Source organism: Protopterus annectens, chromosome 8.part0 (genome assembly GCF_019279795.1).
Source record: "Protopterus annectens isolate FY-2018-M chromosome 8.part0, PAN1.0, whole genome shotgun sequence".
Lineage (NCBI taxonomy): Eukaryota > Metazoa > Chordata > Ceratodontiformes > Protopteridae > Protopterus > Protopterus annectens.
This window is the reverse complement of record NC_056741.1, coordinates 564,579,898-564,596,132: the sequence shown is the minus strand read 5'-3', so window position 1 is coordinate 564,596,132 and position 16,235 is coordinate 564,579,898. Positions and strand designations below refer to the sequence as shown.

Genomic DNA, 16,235 nt, shown 5'->3' with positions numbered 1-16,235 from the left:
AAAGTTCCCTAAGGGTATGCAAGGTTTCACCAAAAGAAAAATCTTCTGGAGGGGAAGCAGAGGGAATGGAATCCTCTGCATCAGAATCCTCATAAGTAGATAAGGGTAAATCCTGGTAGTCAGAAAGAGCAGAGATCAGATTCCTGATCAGAAGAATCAGAAAGAAAATCAGTTCTAGGTCTCTTAAGAGGGGGAAGGCTGACTTCCCCTAATTAAGGTAATAAAAGTCTTTAGCCATTATAATCATTTGTTTTTGAGGCATATGGGCCTGAGAATGTGGTTTGGTCATCAGTTTTCTAGGCATAGTGCGAGCTTTAGGCCTGAGGAATTCGGTATTCTTAGTTTGAAACAAAGTCGTCGGTTTAATATGTTGCTCAGTCTTTCTGAAAGCTTTAGTTTTGTCCAGGTAGAAGCATAGCTGTCTGTGTATGTCCAAAGAATGCAGAAGTCTCTCCCCTTTATTCTGTGGGTTTGGGAAAAAAGTAGGCAAATGAATGGTTTGGTTAAGAGCCACACTGGACACTAACTTAGGCATAAAAGTTGGGTTTGTCCTTAGAGAAACCCTGTCCAGATGGAAGATAATAAAAGGTTCCACAGCCATTAATGCCTGTAACTCTTCTTGCTAAGTTACTGCTAGCAGCACAGCCGTTTTCCATGATAAGAATTTTATCTCAGCTGTATTGGCAGGCTCAAAAGGAGGCTGTGTGAGTTTTTCCAAGACAAAATTGAGGTCCCATGCAGGTATTGGTGCTCTCCTTGGAGGTCCTATATTTTTGGCACCCCTGAGGAACTGCCTAAGCAATGGATGTGAAAAAATAGGTGGGTCTGTATTGTAATGAGCTGAAATGGCAGAGGCATGGATCTTAATTGATGAGGATAGGCCTTTGTCCAGCATCTCAGTTAGATATTGTAAAATCTGAGGTATATTTGGAACAAGCGTGTCAATTTATTGTGCCTGGTTCCAAGCACAGAATCTCTTCCATTTTTCTGCATAAGATTTTCTGGTGCTGGGCCTCCTGGCCTCCAAAATAACATCCATAACCGCTTTAGAGAGAGGTGTATTCTGAATGGTTACACTCTCCGCCATGCAGCTAGATTTAGGGTTCTGAGTTGGCTGTGCAGGATCTGATTGTTTTGTTGGGGCAGTAAATGAGGAATCTGAGGCAATATCCAGTCTGGGCCTTGGGACAAGCTCCTTAGAATTGAGTACCAGTGTTGGCATGGCCAATCTGGGGCAATTAGTATAATTTGTGGCTTCACTTGTCTGACCTTTAGGAGTACCTTGGGGAGGAGAGGCAGTGGAGGAAAGGCATATACTGTAAGGCTGTTCCAGCCGAAGGACAAGGCATCCACTTTCCATGCTTGTTTGTGATAAATTCTTGTGCAGAATCTCTGAAGTTGGCAGTTGTGAGGGGAGGCAAAAAGATCTATGTCTGGGCATCCCCATTTCCTTGTTATCATGCTGAAGATCTGTGGATCTAGTTTCCACTCGTGAGGATCCGTGAGGTTTCTGCTTAGTTAGTCTGCCAGAGCACTTGTTTTTCCTGGCAGGAATTGTGCTTGCAGATGTACTTGGTAGGTCAATGCTGTGTTCCACAAAATCATGGCTTGTCTGCAGAGGGGGTAGGAATGTGTGCACCCCTGCTTGTTTATGTACCACATAACTGTGGTGTTGTCAAGTCTATCAGCAGCTGTCCTGGATGAAGTAGGTCCTTGAAGGCTGTCAGGGCATTTTGTACAGCTAGCATCTCTTTTTGATTGATGTGAAGATGCCTTTGGCTTGGGGGCCATGTGCCCTGAATACATTTTCCTGCCATGTGGGCCCCCCAGGCATAATCTGACGCATATGTTGTTAGTGTTTGCCTGGCTGTGGGTAAAGTGAATGGTTGTCCCTTGTTGTGGTGACAGGCCTGTGCCCACCATCGAAACTCCTGTTGCAGGCAGGGAATGAGTGAAATTAATTATTCCAGGCTGTGGCAATGTTGAGCCCAAACACTTTTTAGATACCATTGTAGTTTCCTCATATGCAGTCTTGCATATGGAATTAGCAGAATGCAGGAGGCCATGTAGCCCAGAGCCTGCAGAATTTTTCTTGCAGATAACTGGGTCTTTGCTGCCATTCTTTCAAAGTAAGAAGTCAAATGCCTTTGTTTGTCTGGCGTGAGATAAGCCATCTGGGCAGTTGTACTTAAGCTTGCACCCAGGAATATTATCTCTTGAGTGGGTACTAGTTTTGATTTCTTTTCGTTTACTGTGTACCCTAGGCAAATTAGTAATCTTAATGCCAGATGCTTTAGTAGAATGTCTTTGGTCTCTGCTTGAATAAGGCAGTCGTCCAAGTAGGGATATATTTGAATTCCTCTTTATCTGCAAAATGCAATTACTTGTGCCAGGCATTATGTGAAGACCCTGGGCGCACTAGATAAGCCAAAGGGCAGTGCAGAGAATTGGTAGTGCATTGAGCCAGCTATGAATCTGACGTATCTTCTGCAAGATTGTCTGATTGGGACATGCTGGTATGCCTCTGAGGTCCAAAGTTACAAGCCAAGCCTTCTTGCCCAGCATGGGCAGAAGCTGCTGCAGAGTCAACATTTTGAATTTCGGAACGTCCAGAAAAGTATTTAGAATAGTAGACAGGTCCAGAATTGGTCTCCATGCCTTGTCCTTTCTTGGTACTAAAAAAAGTCTTGAGTAAAATCCTTGTCCCTGCTCCTGTTGTGGCACTGGCTGAATGGCCCTCATGTCCATAAGAGATGTTACTTGTTTTTGTGCCTCTACCCACTGATTGTGTGGCAGGTCTGGCATACCTTTTGCCTTTGGAAGGGTGTGAAAGTGGAAACCTGTAGCCCGGAGAGACCATATTCAGGACCCATTTGTCCTGGGTGATCGTGTGCCAATTTTGTGAAAAAAAAGTACTAGGTTTTGCCCCCAAGGGTGCTGCCATGAGAAAAATGCTTGGTATTGGCAGAGGGAAGTCACTGGGACTGTTTCCTATATGGCTGTGATTTGTCTTCTCCGCTTCTGGAGGTAGTAGCACCCCATTGTTTGGGCCTGTATGAGCCCTGGGGCTGTTGTCTGCCTCTAGGGCGTCTGTATCTGCCTCTTTGTGGCCTGTTTGACACGGGAAAGGACCAATTCTTAGAAGGCCAGTTCCTGCTAAATCTGGGTGGCTGTACCTGTAAGAAATCCTTCACTGTCTGCATAGATTTAGCTTTATCCTCCATTTTCTTCAACACCTCTTCTGCCTTAACACCAAACAAAATATCATGCTGTAATGGAGCATCCAATAATTTTGCTTTAACATGATCAGGCAGAGTATGTTCCTTTAACCAAGCATGCCTTCTAATAACAGAACCTGTTACAGCGGCCCTGCAAGAGGCCTCCAGTGAGTCATAACCACATTGCAAAGTATGTTTTCCCACCTGTTCTGCTGCATGCAATAAATCCTGCAATTCCTTGTTCTCAGAACATTCAGAATTTGTCAACATTTTCTGTTTTAACAGAGACATTAAGTATTGCTGATATTTAAGCATATGAAACTGACAATTTAAAGCCCTTACAGCCAAGGTAGCAGAAGTGTAGACTTTTTTTCCCCCCATCTGTCAAGTGCCCTAGAATCTCTATCTGAGGGGACAGGGTTTTTTAGCAGTAGCAGCCTTGACCCCATTGGGACCCTGAGAAATAGTTTCTGGGTCAGCAGCAGGGTTTTTATATAGAAATTTATGAGAATCTGGAACCCTGTAGTATCTGTCTGGCTTAACAGGTGCAGGAGGTAAAGAGTCGGGAGACAGGCCGGACTCTCAAAATACATCATCTACAATGTCTAGAACAGGTGGAATAGCAAGAGGTCTGTGCTGAGGTAGCAGAAGAAAGTCTCTAAGCCTTTTCTTAGAATCTGAATAATCTTGGCTCTCCCAGTGGAAATGCTCCCTCATGGTATGCAGGGTTTCCCCAAATGAGTAATCCTCAGGAGGAGAAGCTGAAGGAATAGATTCTTCAGCATCAGAATCCTCATAGGGAGGAATAGAGTATCCCTGTTCTGAAGAGGAGTCAGAGGAAATGGAAACCTGATCAGAGGAATCATAATCAGTATCTTGCCTAGGCCTCTTATCAGGAGGGGGATGGGAACCCCTGATCAAAGTAATTAGGTCTTCGGCCATTTTGAGCATCTGTTTCTTAGGTATGGAAGTCTGTCCTGGAGAATGTTGTACTTGTTTCCTTGTCTTTAAAACGGTTTTAGTCTTTGTCTTGGATGCTGTAGTTGGCTTGATATAAAGCTGTGTAGGTCTGAAAACACCCTCAGAAGCAGATGCCTGCTCAGCGGCTCCGGACTCATCTGAGGGATTAGTTTCCGAAGGCCCAATACCTTGAGTTTCCAGAGGCCTAGCTGTCTCCACGTGAGAGTCGGAGGCGGCCTGTGGCTCTGAGCTAGCGGGTGCCAGGGGCTGCGAAAGCGCCTCACAGAGCACCGGCGAACCGGCGACTGGCCTAGAAGAGGCTTCGTCATCGGTTTTGGACCTCAGATGCCTGTCCTTTTCTTTTTCCTTGTGCTTTTTATGAATTCTGGTCGTCGGTTGTTCCGATGGCATTACATACTTAAATCTTCGGCCAAAGTAATGAAAAGCAAAATTGTACCGACGCTTAATAATGCGTTGGTTAAATCTAGCACAAAACTGACAACTAGCAATGTCGTGGTCTGGGCCTAGGCAAGGAATACAGTAAGAATGAAAATCCTTATGAGGTATTTGCTTCCCACAAGAAATACAATTGTTAACTTTTTCTGACATCAGTCTGGAGCAAAAAAAAAGTTTCCCCAATGGGGTACTTAGCTTTATAGAAGACTTCGGATCTAAAATTCAATTTCCAAAATCTCAGGAGTTGGCCGACCGGCACTTGCGAACTGCTTTTGCTTCGGGCACCGCGCGGCAAGGAAGACTGAAGAAAATGGCGTCGGCTGCATCTTTTATACCCCTGGCACACTGACATCAGGGGAGAGACGACAGCAACCGACGCCGGACCAGGACTTTGGAATTCAGGCCGACTGCGGGTAGCCTGCCAGCAGGATAACCCAAGTGTAATGACTGCAACAGTGAAACACGATGAACATCGAAAGTATTTAACTACAAAAATAGCCTGATGAATAGTTCGGGCGTTGAACAAGTCACAAAACCGACAGCGAGGGACGTCATGGTCGGGGCCTAAACAGGTGAAAATCGGTTGGCCTGAATACACCCTCAGAAGCTGGTGCCTGCACAGCGGCTCCGGACCCATCCAAGGTAGAAATATCCGCAGGTTCCATAGTCGAAGAAGCATCTCGCGGCATACCGGACTCCGAATGGGTCTCAGTAGATGCCTGCGAATCTGTAGTAGTGGGTATCAGGGGCTGCGAAAGTGCCTCACTGAGTACCGGCGGACTGGCGACTAGCTTAACGGAAGAGTTGTTGGCAGTCTTGGACCTATGCGGTCTGTCTCTGTCTTTATCCTTACGTTTTTTCGGAAGATCAGTAGTCTGATGGCTTAACGAAGCCATTTCTGAGTAGAGAGAGATTGAGAACTAAAGTATTTAGGTACAAAAATAGCCTGATGATGAATAGTTAGGGCGTTGAACAAGGCACAAAACCAACAGCGAGGGATGCAGTGGTCTGGGCCTAAACAGGTGACGCAGTAAGAATGAAAATCCCTATGAAGCATTTGCTTTCCACAGGCAAGATAATTGTTATTTTTTTTCTGACATCGGTTAGAACAAGAAAAAAGGATCCCCAACGGGATACTTATCTTTATGAAGACTTCAGGTCTGAAACTTGAAAACGAAAATTTCAGGAGTCGGCTGGCACTTGCTTCTGCTTCGGGCACCGCACGGCAAGAAAGACTGATGTAATGGCATCGGCTGCATGTTTTATACCTCTGACGTCATGGAAGAAGTGACAGCATCCGACACAGAAATCCGAAGACTGGTATTCAGGCTGGCTGAGGGCTACCTGCAGGCAGATAACCCAAATGGGATGACTGCAACAGTGAAACATGAAGCACATCCAGAGGAGAAGGTGTATCCATCTTCATTAAGGATAAGTAAACCTGTAGACTTGGTTAAGTAGTATAATTCTCTTGAGCTACTCCATGTCCAATTAACTATAAGTAAAGCCCCCCTACCATGTCACAGCTAGCTATAGGTCCTTCACCATGAAACAGGAAAAGCATGCAGAATCCTTAAAATTACTGGATTCACTTACCATACAGCACAACACCTTACTCATGGGTGATTTTAATTACTTTAACATTGACTGGGAAATGTACACAACCACAAACATACTGGTTCAAAGGTTCTTGGACTTTGTCAATGCAAATGCTCCATAACAGCTAGTCAGCACACCCACAAGAGGCTCAAATGTCCTGGACATAGTACTCGCTAACATGGAAGCGCATTGGACCCCCCATGTGATGTCCTCCCTGGTAAAATCAGGAAGAATTTTTCAAAGACAAATGACTTCCTACTAAATTATGGTATAACAAGTTTCAAAGCACCCTCATACGCAGATAACATGGACTCCCATGCAAAGGTGTACACTTCTGTATAACCACTTAAGCAGTTGTACAGAATCGGCTGCACCTGACCAGATTAAAACCAGGTCTTGCAGAAAAAAAAACAAGCTACCCTGGTGAACCCCTAGTATAAAACAGGCTATACAACAATTAATGTCCAAGAACATGAGGGAACGGTCTCAGCAGAGGAAGAAATCCCTCTCAAACAAATTAGAGTTCTTGTCAAGTTCTCCACGGCTAACTACAAAGTAAAAATAGCCTTTCCAGCTAAAGATAATCACAAGGCATTCTTAAACTACATTGGAAATCTAAAGGAGATACCCAGCTATGCTTTGAATTGGTTCTGGATGGCACCACCCATACTCAACTGGACAAACAGCCAACCTGCTAGCTGACAGATTTGTAGCAACCCCCAAGCCCCCTCCAGTCATCTCCCAAAATACACCTGCCATCATTCCTCAACCTATTATCTCAAGACAGCAGGTCATCTCAGCTCTCTCCAAGGCCAAAAACACAGCATCAGTGGGAACAGACAACATCCCAGGGTGCCTTTTAAACAACTTAAAGCATGACCCAGCACAAACAGCCTGTGAACTGTCTATGTTCCAACGGAATGGAGGACAGCAACAGTAATCCCTCTGCACAAAGGGGGACCATCAACCAACTCTGGGAATTATAGGCCTACAAGCTTGACTAGCATCATCTGCAAGGTCATGGAAAGAATCATTACGAACCTTATTAACAAGGACATAGGTAATCTCCAGACTCTGGACCCAATCCAGTTCAGATTCATTAAAGATAGATCATGCCTGTTAAACATGACTGACTTCTTCAAGGAAAGTCACCAAGGCCCTGAACAAGGAAAGACGGTACAAACCACCTATCTTGACCTAGCCAAGGCATTTGACAATTCCCCACTTCGGTATTAGAGAGAAACTTTCCCAACTGGGGATTAACCGTACCGTCACTTCTAGCAAAAGACCAGTCACCAGTGGCGTACCACAGGATTCTGTGCTGGGCCTCTTACTGTTCGGAATTTATTTCTCAGAAGTCCAGGCAAAGTTGACTGCCTGTGGCTGACCAAGTTCAATGATGATTGTAAATTGGGAGCAATCAGAGAGTCCCCTCAATTATGTTAATATACTACAGGCAGGGTTAATACTGACAAATGACTAGTGCCAAAGCCATGAATTAAAGTTAAATGTAAAAAAAATACATTACTATTCCCTTTGGGAAAGCAGACATCCCTGCTAATTACATTATAGACTACACACCCTTAAATGTAGGCCCAGTGTGGTATGTGATCTGGGTACTCAGGTTGATAGCAATCTGAACTTTGACCATCATGTATCTACAGTAGTATGGGAATCCTTCCATGTGGCACATCTTATAAGTAAAATTATCGTAACTAGACCTAAGGATGCTACAATTCCATTACACTCTGCCCTCATCAAAGCAATGACTGAGCACAATGCTCTCTTTTGCATGTACCTCATCAGATACCTGCAAAAACTGGCGAGACCACGGATGTTTCTCACCAAGAAATTACAGGGTACACAAAACAAGTCTTATGTGGAAAAACTGAAAGCCCCGTCACTGTATTCTGTCTCCTACAGGTTGCCAAGGGATGACCTGTGCATAGCTTACAGAAATGTTACACATTCATAAAATAAGAATGCACAAGGGTCACTCGCTCCAGGGTTCTTAATCTAGCCTCTGATATGAACAGGTCATACAGGGAAGTAAATAGTGTGGGAAGAAATAGCCAGGGAATTGTTATGGCTAGGCTTGCATAGGCCCTAGGGTTGATAGCCTAGTACCAACCTATGAACCTATGGAGGGACAGATGCATCTCCCAGAGACTGCCACTTCTCTAGAATAAGCTTCCAATTCATGTGAAACACAGCCCCTTCCCTCTTCAAACACAATCCAGATCAATGGATGGGTGACTGCAAATTCACTCCTAAGGTGGCGCCCATGTCCCTCCTGAACAGAGGAAGCCGGTATTAACTACAAATAGGCACTTACCTTTACAAACTTTACTCACCTAACCACTGACAACTTGGGCAACTCGAGATAAATATGGCTAGGTTTGTAGGGACTCTAGGGTCATTAGCCTAGTAACTTTCTATAAACCTATAAAGACCCTCAAGTGATGAGAATGAACTCCAAATCTGAAGTATCTGGGAGAGGGGCTCCTCTCCAGCAGGCACAGGCTGCAGCCTAACATTTGAGCTTCACGTTTCAGCACAGTAGCTCTAGTTGTAACTTAAGGTCGCAGGCAAGATCATCTGAATAATCACAGCAAAGAAACTTTAAACCTCAGCCATCATACAGGTGACAAGGTGAGCCAGAAGCTTTTCTCTGTGACACCCTCATACAGTGTGGCTGAAATACTGGCATTTACGGCTATGCTCGTGCTCCTTCCCAAGGCAGAAATTGTAATGCTGATGCAGTTCCTGCATATTACTTTGACAATGGGACATCTACCAGATCTTTATCAAGGCACCACGCATGGAAGCTTTTTTTGATGCATGTCAGGATTAACATATGAAGTGTGCAAGCAGCAGAGCAGAAATTAAGTTTGTCGTGAACGTCTGGTAGCACAACAAAGACTATCAAAGCTAAGACTTGCTAATCAGCTTCATACTATGTCCTTTGTTGGATTTCTTCATGGACACAACTGCAAGAGTTGTGATTCTAAGAAAGTAATTTAACCAGATCACTGTTCCCGCTGTCCTTAAAAAGAATCAGTTGTGCCTAGGTCTTACATGGTTACCAGATGAGTAAAAAAATCATTACTAAAATGTCTGCAGGTGTTTGTTCTAAGAACACAATCTACAACTTTATGGACTACCTGCACCAAAGGTAAGTGTATACCCTGCAGATCCAGACACTGACCTACGATATCCTAGCACAAAAAACTATTAAGCACAGAAAGGACACATCTGTGTACATACATTCTCAAATAGAGTGCTAAATTATTTCTGTGTTGCCACACAGCTGTCATATTTTGAGAAGCTATTCCTATGATCTGAAGTGCAATGTTAAAGCACAGTAAATCAAGGTATACAGGTGAACAGGCAATAAGGACTGTAGTGCTACAACAGTGGATAAAGAGAAGGGGCCAATCCCATACACTTGTATCTCACACAGTGCTGATTTTATGGGATTATCTCTACATCCTCAGACATGGGGTGGAATCTGGAAAGCCTGTGGAAGGTCACTGTAGAAGTCTAGTAATTTTTTTACCGCCACTCTGACTACATGGACTTAAGAAATAAGGACTTGTTTAAAATGTGGCATCTAGTCCAAGGGACATTAGTACCATCTGTACAGTAACATCAGAGATATTCTTGTTGCAAGACACAAGCTAGCTTCTAAATCTGATGTTTACGTTGCAGAGAATGAAAACTGAAGGCCACTTTAGTTACTTTCTTGTGCTTCTCTTGCAAAGTTATAAACCATCAGTGTTCTGCTCCCTCGAGTGGAAAAGGAGAAATGCAGGTGTGGAGGACTGTGTTCAGTCTCTACTCAAAATTTACCTTTTATAATGTGGTAACTTTACGAGGTGAGAACAAGGCACACACAGAGTAACTGGCTGCTTCACTTTTACCTGTTAACAGGGCACTTCTATCTGTCAGACCTACCTGTTGAGAAATTTCCAGTTTTACATGAAAGAAGACTGCTATGATTTTATTGGGGGGGGGGGGGCATCTAATGTAAATAAGAGAACTGCAACTTCATGCATAATGCATATATGTTGTATGACATTTGTATGTACAACTGCGTAAACCTTGCTCAATAGTTTCTGGCTGGATTAAAAGGCACATGATGACCACCTGTCCTAAAATATAAGCGAACACAGTAGCACTAAACTTACAGTAGCAGTAAGCAATCAGCATTACGACAGTAAAAAACACTACACGCCAAAATGTTTCCTGCTTCTGTTACAGACGTCACTGCTCTCTATGTGGTCTGGCCCACCAAACAAATGATTATCTGTAACTCCCTACAGCCCTTATCTTTGTCTTTCTCTAACTACTATGCTCAAAAAAACTATGTTATGTACATCAGCTTACATTAAAAAATTGTGTTACATTCAACTACTTGTGCTTTAAAGAACTACTTTATGTATGACAGCTTAGAGTTACAACAGTAGGTATCACGGCTCTGTTTTATGGACTTTAATCTGTTTATGGGATATCTAATTTTTTTGTACTTTGTTGTATATTTATAGTACATTTTAATTGTTTTCCGAATAGAATCGTCAGTACGAACTCTGAAAATTTTAAATGCTTTTTACATAAACTGTGAACACTGGCTCCAGATGATGGTCACCAATTATATAACACCCCAACTTCACGTGCAAAAATCGGGGGAAAAAGGGGGTTATGGATGGATGCTATTTTAGTATGACTGCCTGATGGATGCTACTCACATATATCTCCACAAATTAAATATTTGTATGTATATACATGATTTTTTTTCTTATGTTATTTGTAAACTATAACTGAAATTACTTATTACAACCTTTTCCATTACATTTCAATTTGTTATGGAGCTTTTCACCCTGGGCATTAAGTGAAAATGGGCAACAACCAAACTGGATATACAGAGTATCAAAACAGAATTAAATTATGAAACAGAATGTCACAGAATTTCCAGTTCATCAGAAATTTAAAGTTGATCATTATTAACAACATCACATGCAGTTAAAGTAATCCTCTGACATAATTAAAACACATTAGCAAGTTATTCTGGGGCAATGTAAACAATTCAGTGTTAGATTCATTCAAAACACACATCCTATAAAAATCATCTCTTAAACAGCCTTCATTTTGTACAGTAAGGAAAAAATATGAACTTACATTAATTACTCCTGGACAATTTGGGCCAACAAGTCGTGTCTTGTTCTGTCGAACCAGTTTGTGTTTAACCCTTACCATGTCTTGCTGTGGAATACCTTCAGTAATACAAACTACAAGTGGAATTTCTGCATCTATTGCTTCAATAATTGCAGCACCAGCAAATGGAGGAGGAACATAGACAACAGAAGCCTGCGCTCCTGTGGCTTCTTTTGCCTGAAAGATCAAAGTAAACAAACTAATGCAATGAGCTAAATTAAATGAAATCTCAAAACAAACAGAGCCAGCACAAATGTGAGAGGAAAAAAACTTTAATAAAAGTCAGCAGTCCACAGACCAGTTTCGGCTAAAAGCCTTTTTCAATGCATAATACAGATGCAATCAACAGCCTCATATATATGGGGCTGCACCAATACAATCAACACAGTATCTTTATAAATGTTCATTTAGACCGGGTGGAAATAAACCATTTAAATGAAGCAATAAATACTACAAATGAAAAATACCAAAATCAATACAGTGCATATACAGCAGACAAACAACTGTCTAGTAAAATTACTAAAGAGAGAGTACCTTTTGTGCAAATAAATCTTTTCTCTGACATAAAAAGGAATACAAATGCACAGCATGTGAACACAGACACTGCATGGCCTCAACTCTACCAGTGTGCCTAATTCATGGCCTCATAAATATTCCCAGACTACTGAAATATGCAGAGTCTGACGGGAAAACGCATCCTAACTTATTTTAAAGATAAAGTTACATGAAAAAATACAGCTGCGAAAGGTACTCACTGCAGCAGTAGCTGTTACATCTGTTATTTTCTTGGTGTGAGACTTCAGTGCCTCAGTACAGCCAGTCACAGGTTCCTTACCAGCCAAAACCATGCTTGCAAATAATAATGCAGTGCAAGGAGCGGAGTGACTACGCTCCAATATTTCGGAAAAAAACTAACAAGTTATGCGCCAGAGTGGCACACGACCAGACCTTAACAAATGTTAAGCACCCCCTGCTAAGGTTAAGGACAGGACTAGAGCCAGGCAGTAAAATCTGCCAGTACTGACCAGCAAATGACAGATGCAGCAATTAAAAAGTACAGTTTTGTACCTACCATAAAAGTAGATGTTAGAGTGCTAATACAGCTGCAGACCTAACAGATGGGTTCTCCTGCCGTCAGGCGGGTCCTCGGTCAGCCGAATTCCAAAGTCTAGGTCCAGCGTCGGTTATCGTCGCTTCTTCACTGACGTCAGTGCGACAGGGGTATAAAAGAACCAGCCAACGCCATTTTCTTCAGTTTTTCTTGCCCCAGATGTCAGGTGCCCCCAGAAGGAAGGCAATACATAAAATTAGGTAATAATGCAATGCAATATAATCAAAAAACAGTAGTTGCAAGCAAATACACCATAAAAGAATACCCCTAGAGGGGAAGGAGGGAGGGAAACCTGGACTGCAACTGTATTAGCACTCGAACATCTACATTTATGGTAGGTACAAAACTGTACTATGTTCATCGTGCATACAGCTGCAGTCCTAACAGATGGGTAGAATCCCAAAGCTAAGAAAGGGGTGGTAGGCACTAGGTGTAACTAGGAGGAGCCAAAATGCCCTGCAAAACTGCAGTGGCAAAGCCTGCTCTAGATTTGGAGTATAATGGTAGGTTGTAGAGCTTGGAGAAAGTATGCACAGAACTCCAAGTGGCTGCTTCCAAAATATCCTTGGTAGGAACTCCTCTGAGGAAGGCTGCAGAGGTGGCTGTGGCTCTGGTGGAATGAGTTCTAATGCCTGTAGGTACGGTTTTGCCATGAACGGAATAGCAAAAGCGTATGCAGTGGGCTATCCATTTTGAAATTGTCTGTTTGGAAATTGGTTTTCCTTGAGCTCCTACTGCATAGGCCACAAAGAGCTGTTCTGATTTTCTGAAAGGCTTTCTTCTGTCCAAATAGTAACGCAGTTGTCTGTGGATGTCCAAGGAATGTAGTAATCTCTCCCCTTTGTTTTGAGGATTAGGATAAAAAGTAGGTAAATGTATGGCCTGATTTAAAGCTACCCTGGATACCTCTTTAGGCATAAAGGATGGGTTGGTTCGTAAGGAAACTCTGTCCTGATGGAAGATGATAAAAGGCTGGACAGCCATGAGAGCCTGCAATTCTGAAACTCTACGAGCTGAGGTGACAGCCAGAAGGAAAGCTGTTTTCCAAGACAAATATTGCAAAGCTGATGAAGCAGCTGGCTCAAAAGGAGGCAGGGTCAGTTTTTCCAGAATGAAATTAAGATCCCAAGCAGGTATTGGTTGTTTCCTTGGAGGTCTTAAATTCTTAGCCCCTCTGAGGAACTGTCTTAATAGAGGATGAGAGAATAAAGGTGGATCAGTGTTGTATTCTGCAGAAATGGCTGAGGCATGGATTTTGATGGAGGAGAACGAAAGTCCACTGCTTAGCAGTTCAGCCAGATACTGTAGTATTTGAGGTAAATTCAGTTTTCCAGGGTCCTGGCCCTTTTTCTCATTCCAGACACAAAAACGTTTCCATTTTGCGGAGTAAGCTTTTCTAGTTGATGGCCTTCTGGCCTCCAAAATGACATCCTGCACCTCCTTGGAGAGTAGGGCCTGCTGTGATGCTAAGGAATCTTCCATGCGGCTAGATTGAGTGTTTTTAGCTGACTGTGAAGAGTTTTGAAGCTGTGTTGAGTTGGAAGAAGAGGCATTAGAGGCAGGGTCCATGGTGGGGAATGCGTCAGGCTCCTCAGGAGTGGATACCAGTGTTGCCTTGGCCAGTCCGGAGCAATGAGGATCATCTTTGGTCTGTCTGCTCTGGTCTTCAATAGAACTTTGGGCAGCAGAGGAAGAGGTGGGAAGGCATAAACTGTCATTGATGTCCAGCTGAAAGAGAGAGCGTCCACTCTCCAGGCCTTTGGATGGAAGATCCTTGAGCAGAATTTTGTCAATTGATGATTTTTGTGGGAGGCAAACAGATCTATGTCTGGCCATCCCCATTCTTGGATTATTTCTGTAAAAACTTTTGGATGCAACTTCCATTCGTGTGGATCTGTCATATTCCTGCTTAAGTTGTCTGCCAGTGTGTTTTCCTTGCCTGGCAAGTACTGTGCTTGTAGTTCCATTTGTAAGTCCATGTCCGTGTTGCAAAGTGACATGGCCAATCTACATAGGGGGTAAGAATGTGTTCCTCCCTACTTGTTTATGTACCGCGTAACTGTGGTGTTGTCCGTTCTTATCAATAGTTGACCTGGTTGTAGAAAGTTCTTGAAAGCTATAATAGCAGTTATTACTGCTAGCATTTCTTTTTGATTGATGTGAAGGTGCTTTTCTTTTTGGGACCATTTGCCCTGAATGCACCGATCTGTCATGTGCGGCCCCCAGGCGTAGTCAGAGGCGTCTGTTGTGATGACTTGATTTGCTTGAGGCTTGCTGAAAGGAAGACCTGTGTTTGTTTGACATGCTTGAGCCCACCACAGAAATTCCTTTTGTAGACATGGAATTAGAGGTATTATTGTTTCCAAACTGTGGCTGTGTTGAGACCATATGTTTTTCAGGTACCATTGTAATTTCCTCATATGCAGCTTTGCACATGGGATTCGTAAGATGCAAGATGCCATGAATCCCAGAGCCTGCAGGATTTTCCTTGCAGTAAGCCTGGTGCAATTTGCTAGTGTTCTGAAGTATTGAATTAGTTGCCCCTATTTCTCTGGCGTGAGGTAGGCCATCTGGGTGTTTGTGTCCAAGTTGGCACCCAGGAAAATTATCTTCCGAGAGGGTATAAGTCTTGATTTCTTTTTGTTGACTGTGTATCCCGCAGAGTTCAATAACATTATTACATAAGCCAGATGTTTCAGAAGAATGTGTTTGCTGTCCGCTTGGATCAGGCAGTCATCCAAATAGGGATATATTTGTATCCCTTGAAGTCTGCAGTAGGCAATTACTGATGCCAGGCATTTCGTGAATACTCTGGGCGCAGTAGATAAGCCAAAGGGCAATGCAGAGAATTGATAATGAGTTGAACCTGCAAGAAATCTGAGGTAACTTCTGCAATTTTGTCTGATTGGGACATGCAGGTATGCCTCCTTGAGGTCCAATGTTACCAGCCAAGACTCCTTGTCCAGCATGGGAAGAAGCTGCTGTAGAGTGAGCATCTCAAATTTTGGTACAAGTAGAAATGTGTTTAGGATGGATAGATCCAAAATAGGTCTCCAATCTTTTCCCTTCCTTGGCACCAGAAATAGCCTGGAATAAAACCCTTGACCTTGTTCGTGCGTAGGTACCTCTTGAATAGCTTTCATGTTTATGAGATCTGTAATTTGCGTTTGTGCCTCTGCCCTTTGATTGTGTGGCATGTTTGGCATGCCTCTCATTTTTGGAAGGGTGTGAAAATGGAATTTGTAGCCCCTGTTTATGATGTCCAGGATCCATTTGTCCTTTGTGACAATATGCCATTTTTTTGAAAATAATGCCAGCTTTCCTCCCAAGGGGGCTGCCATTTGAGACCTGGTTGGCATGCAAAGGGGAAAGTCATTGGGTTTGCTTTCTGATAGATTGCGAGTTGTCCTCACCACCTCTTTGTGTAGGAGCTTGCCATTGTCTGCCTCTATACGATCCTTGAGATTGTCCTCTGCCCCTCGGGCGCCTGTATCTGCCTCTTTGGGGTCTGTCTGTGGCTGGAAAGGACCAGTTTTTGGAAGGCCAATTTCTACTAAAACGTGGGGGTTGAACCTGTAGAAATTCTTTCACAGTTTGCATTGATTTAGCCTTTTCCTCCATTTTCTTTAATACCTCCTCAGCATTAGCACCAAATAATACATCCTTTTGAAGAGGGG

General features: G+C 43.1%; 1 protein-coding gene across 2 annotated transcripts in view; it reads right to left on the bottom strand.

Moving 5' to 3' along the window:
- The window catches only part of SUCLG1 (succinate-CoA ligase GDP/ADP-forming subunit alpha), an 833,973-nt gene that overhangs the window by 631,963 nt on the left and 185,775 nt on the right, over positions 1-16,235 (bottom strand). For both annotated transcript variants that reach the window (XM_044080064.1, XM_044080063.1), the window contains one exon: positions 11,412-11,624. In XM_044080064.1, coding sequence (XP_043935999.1) covers positions 11,412-11,624 — 213 coding nt within the window. The remainder of the gene's footprint in view (positions 1-11,411; positions 11,625-16,235) is intronic.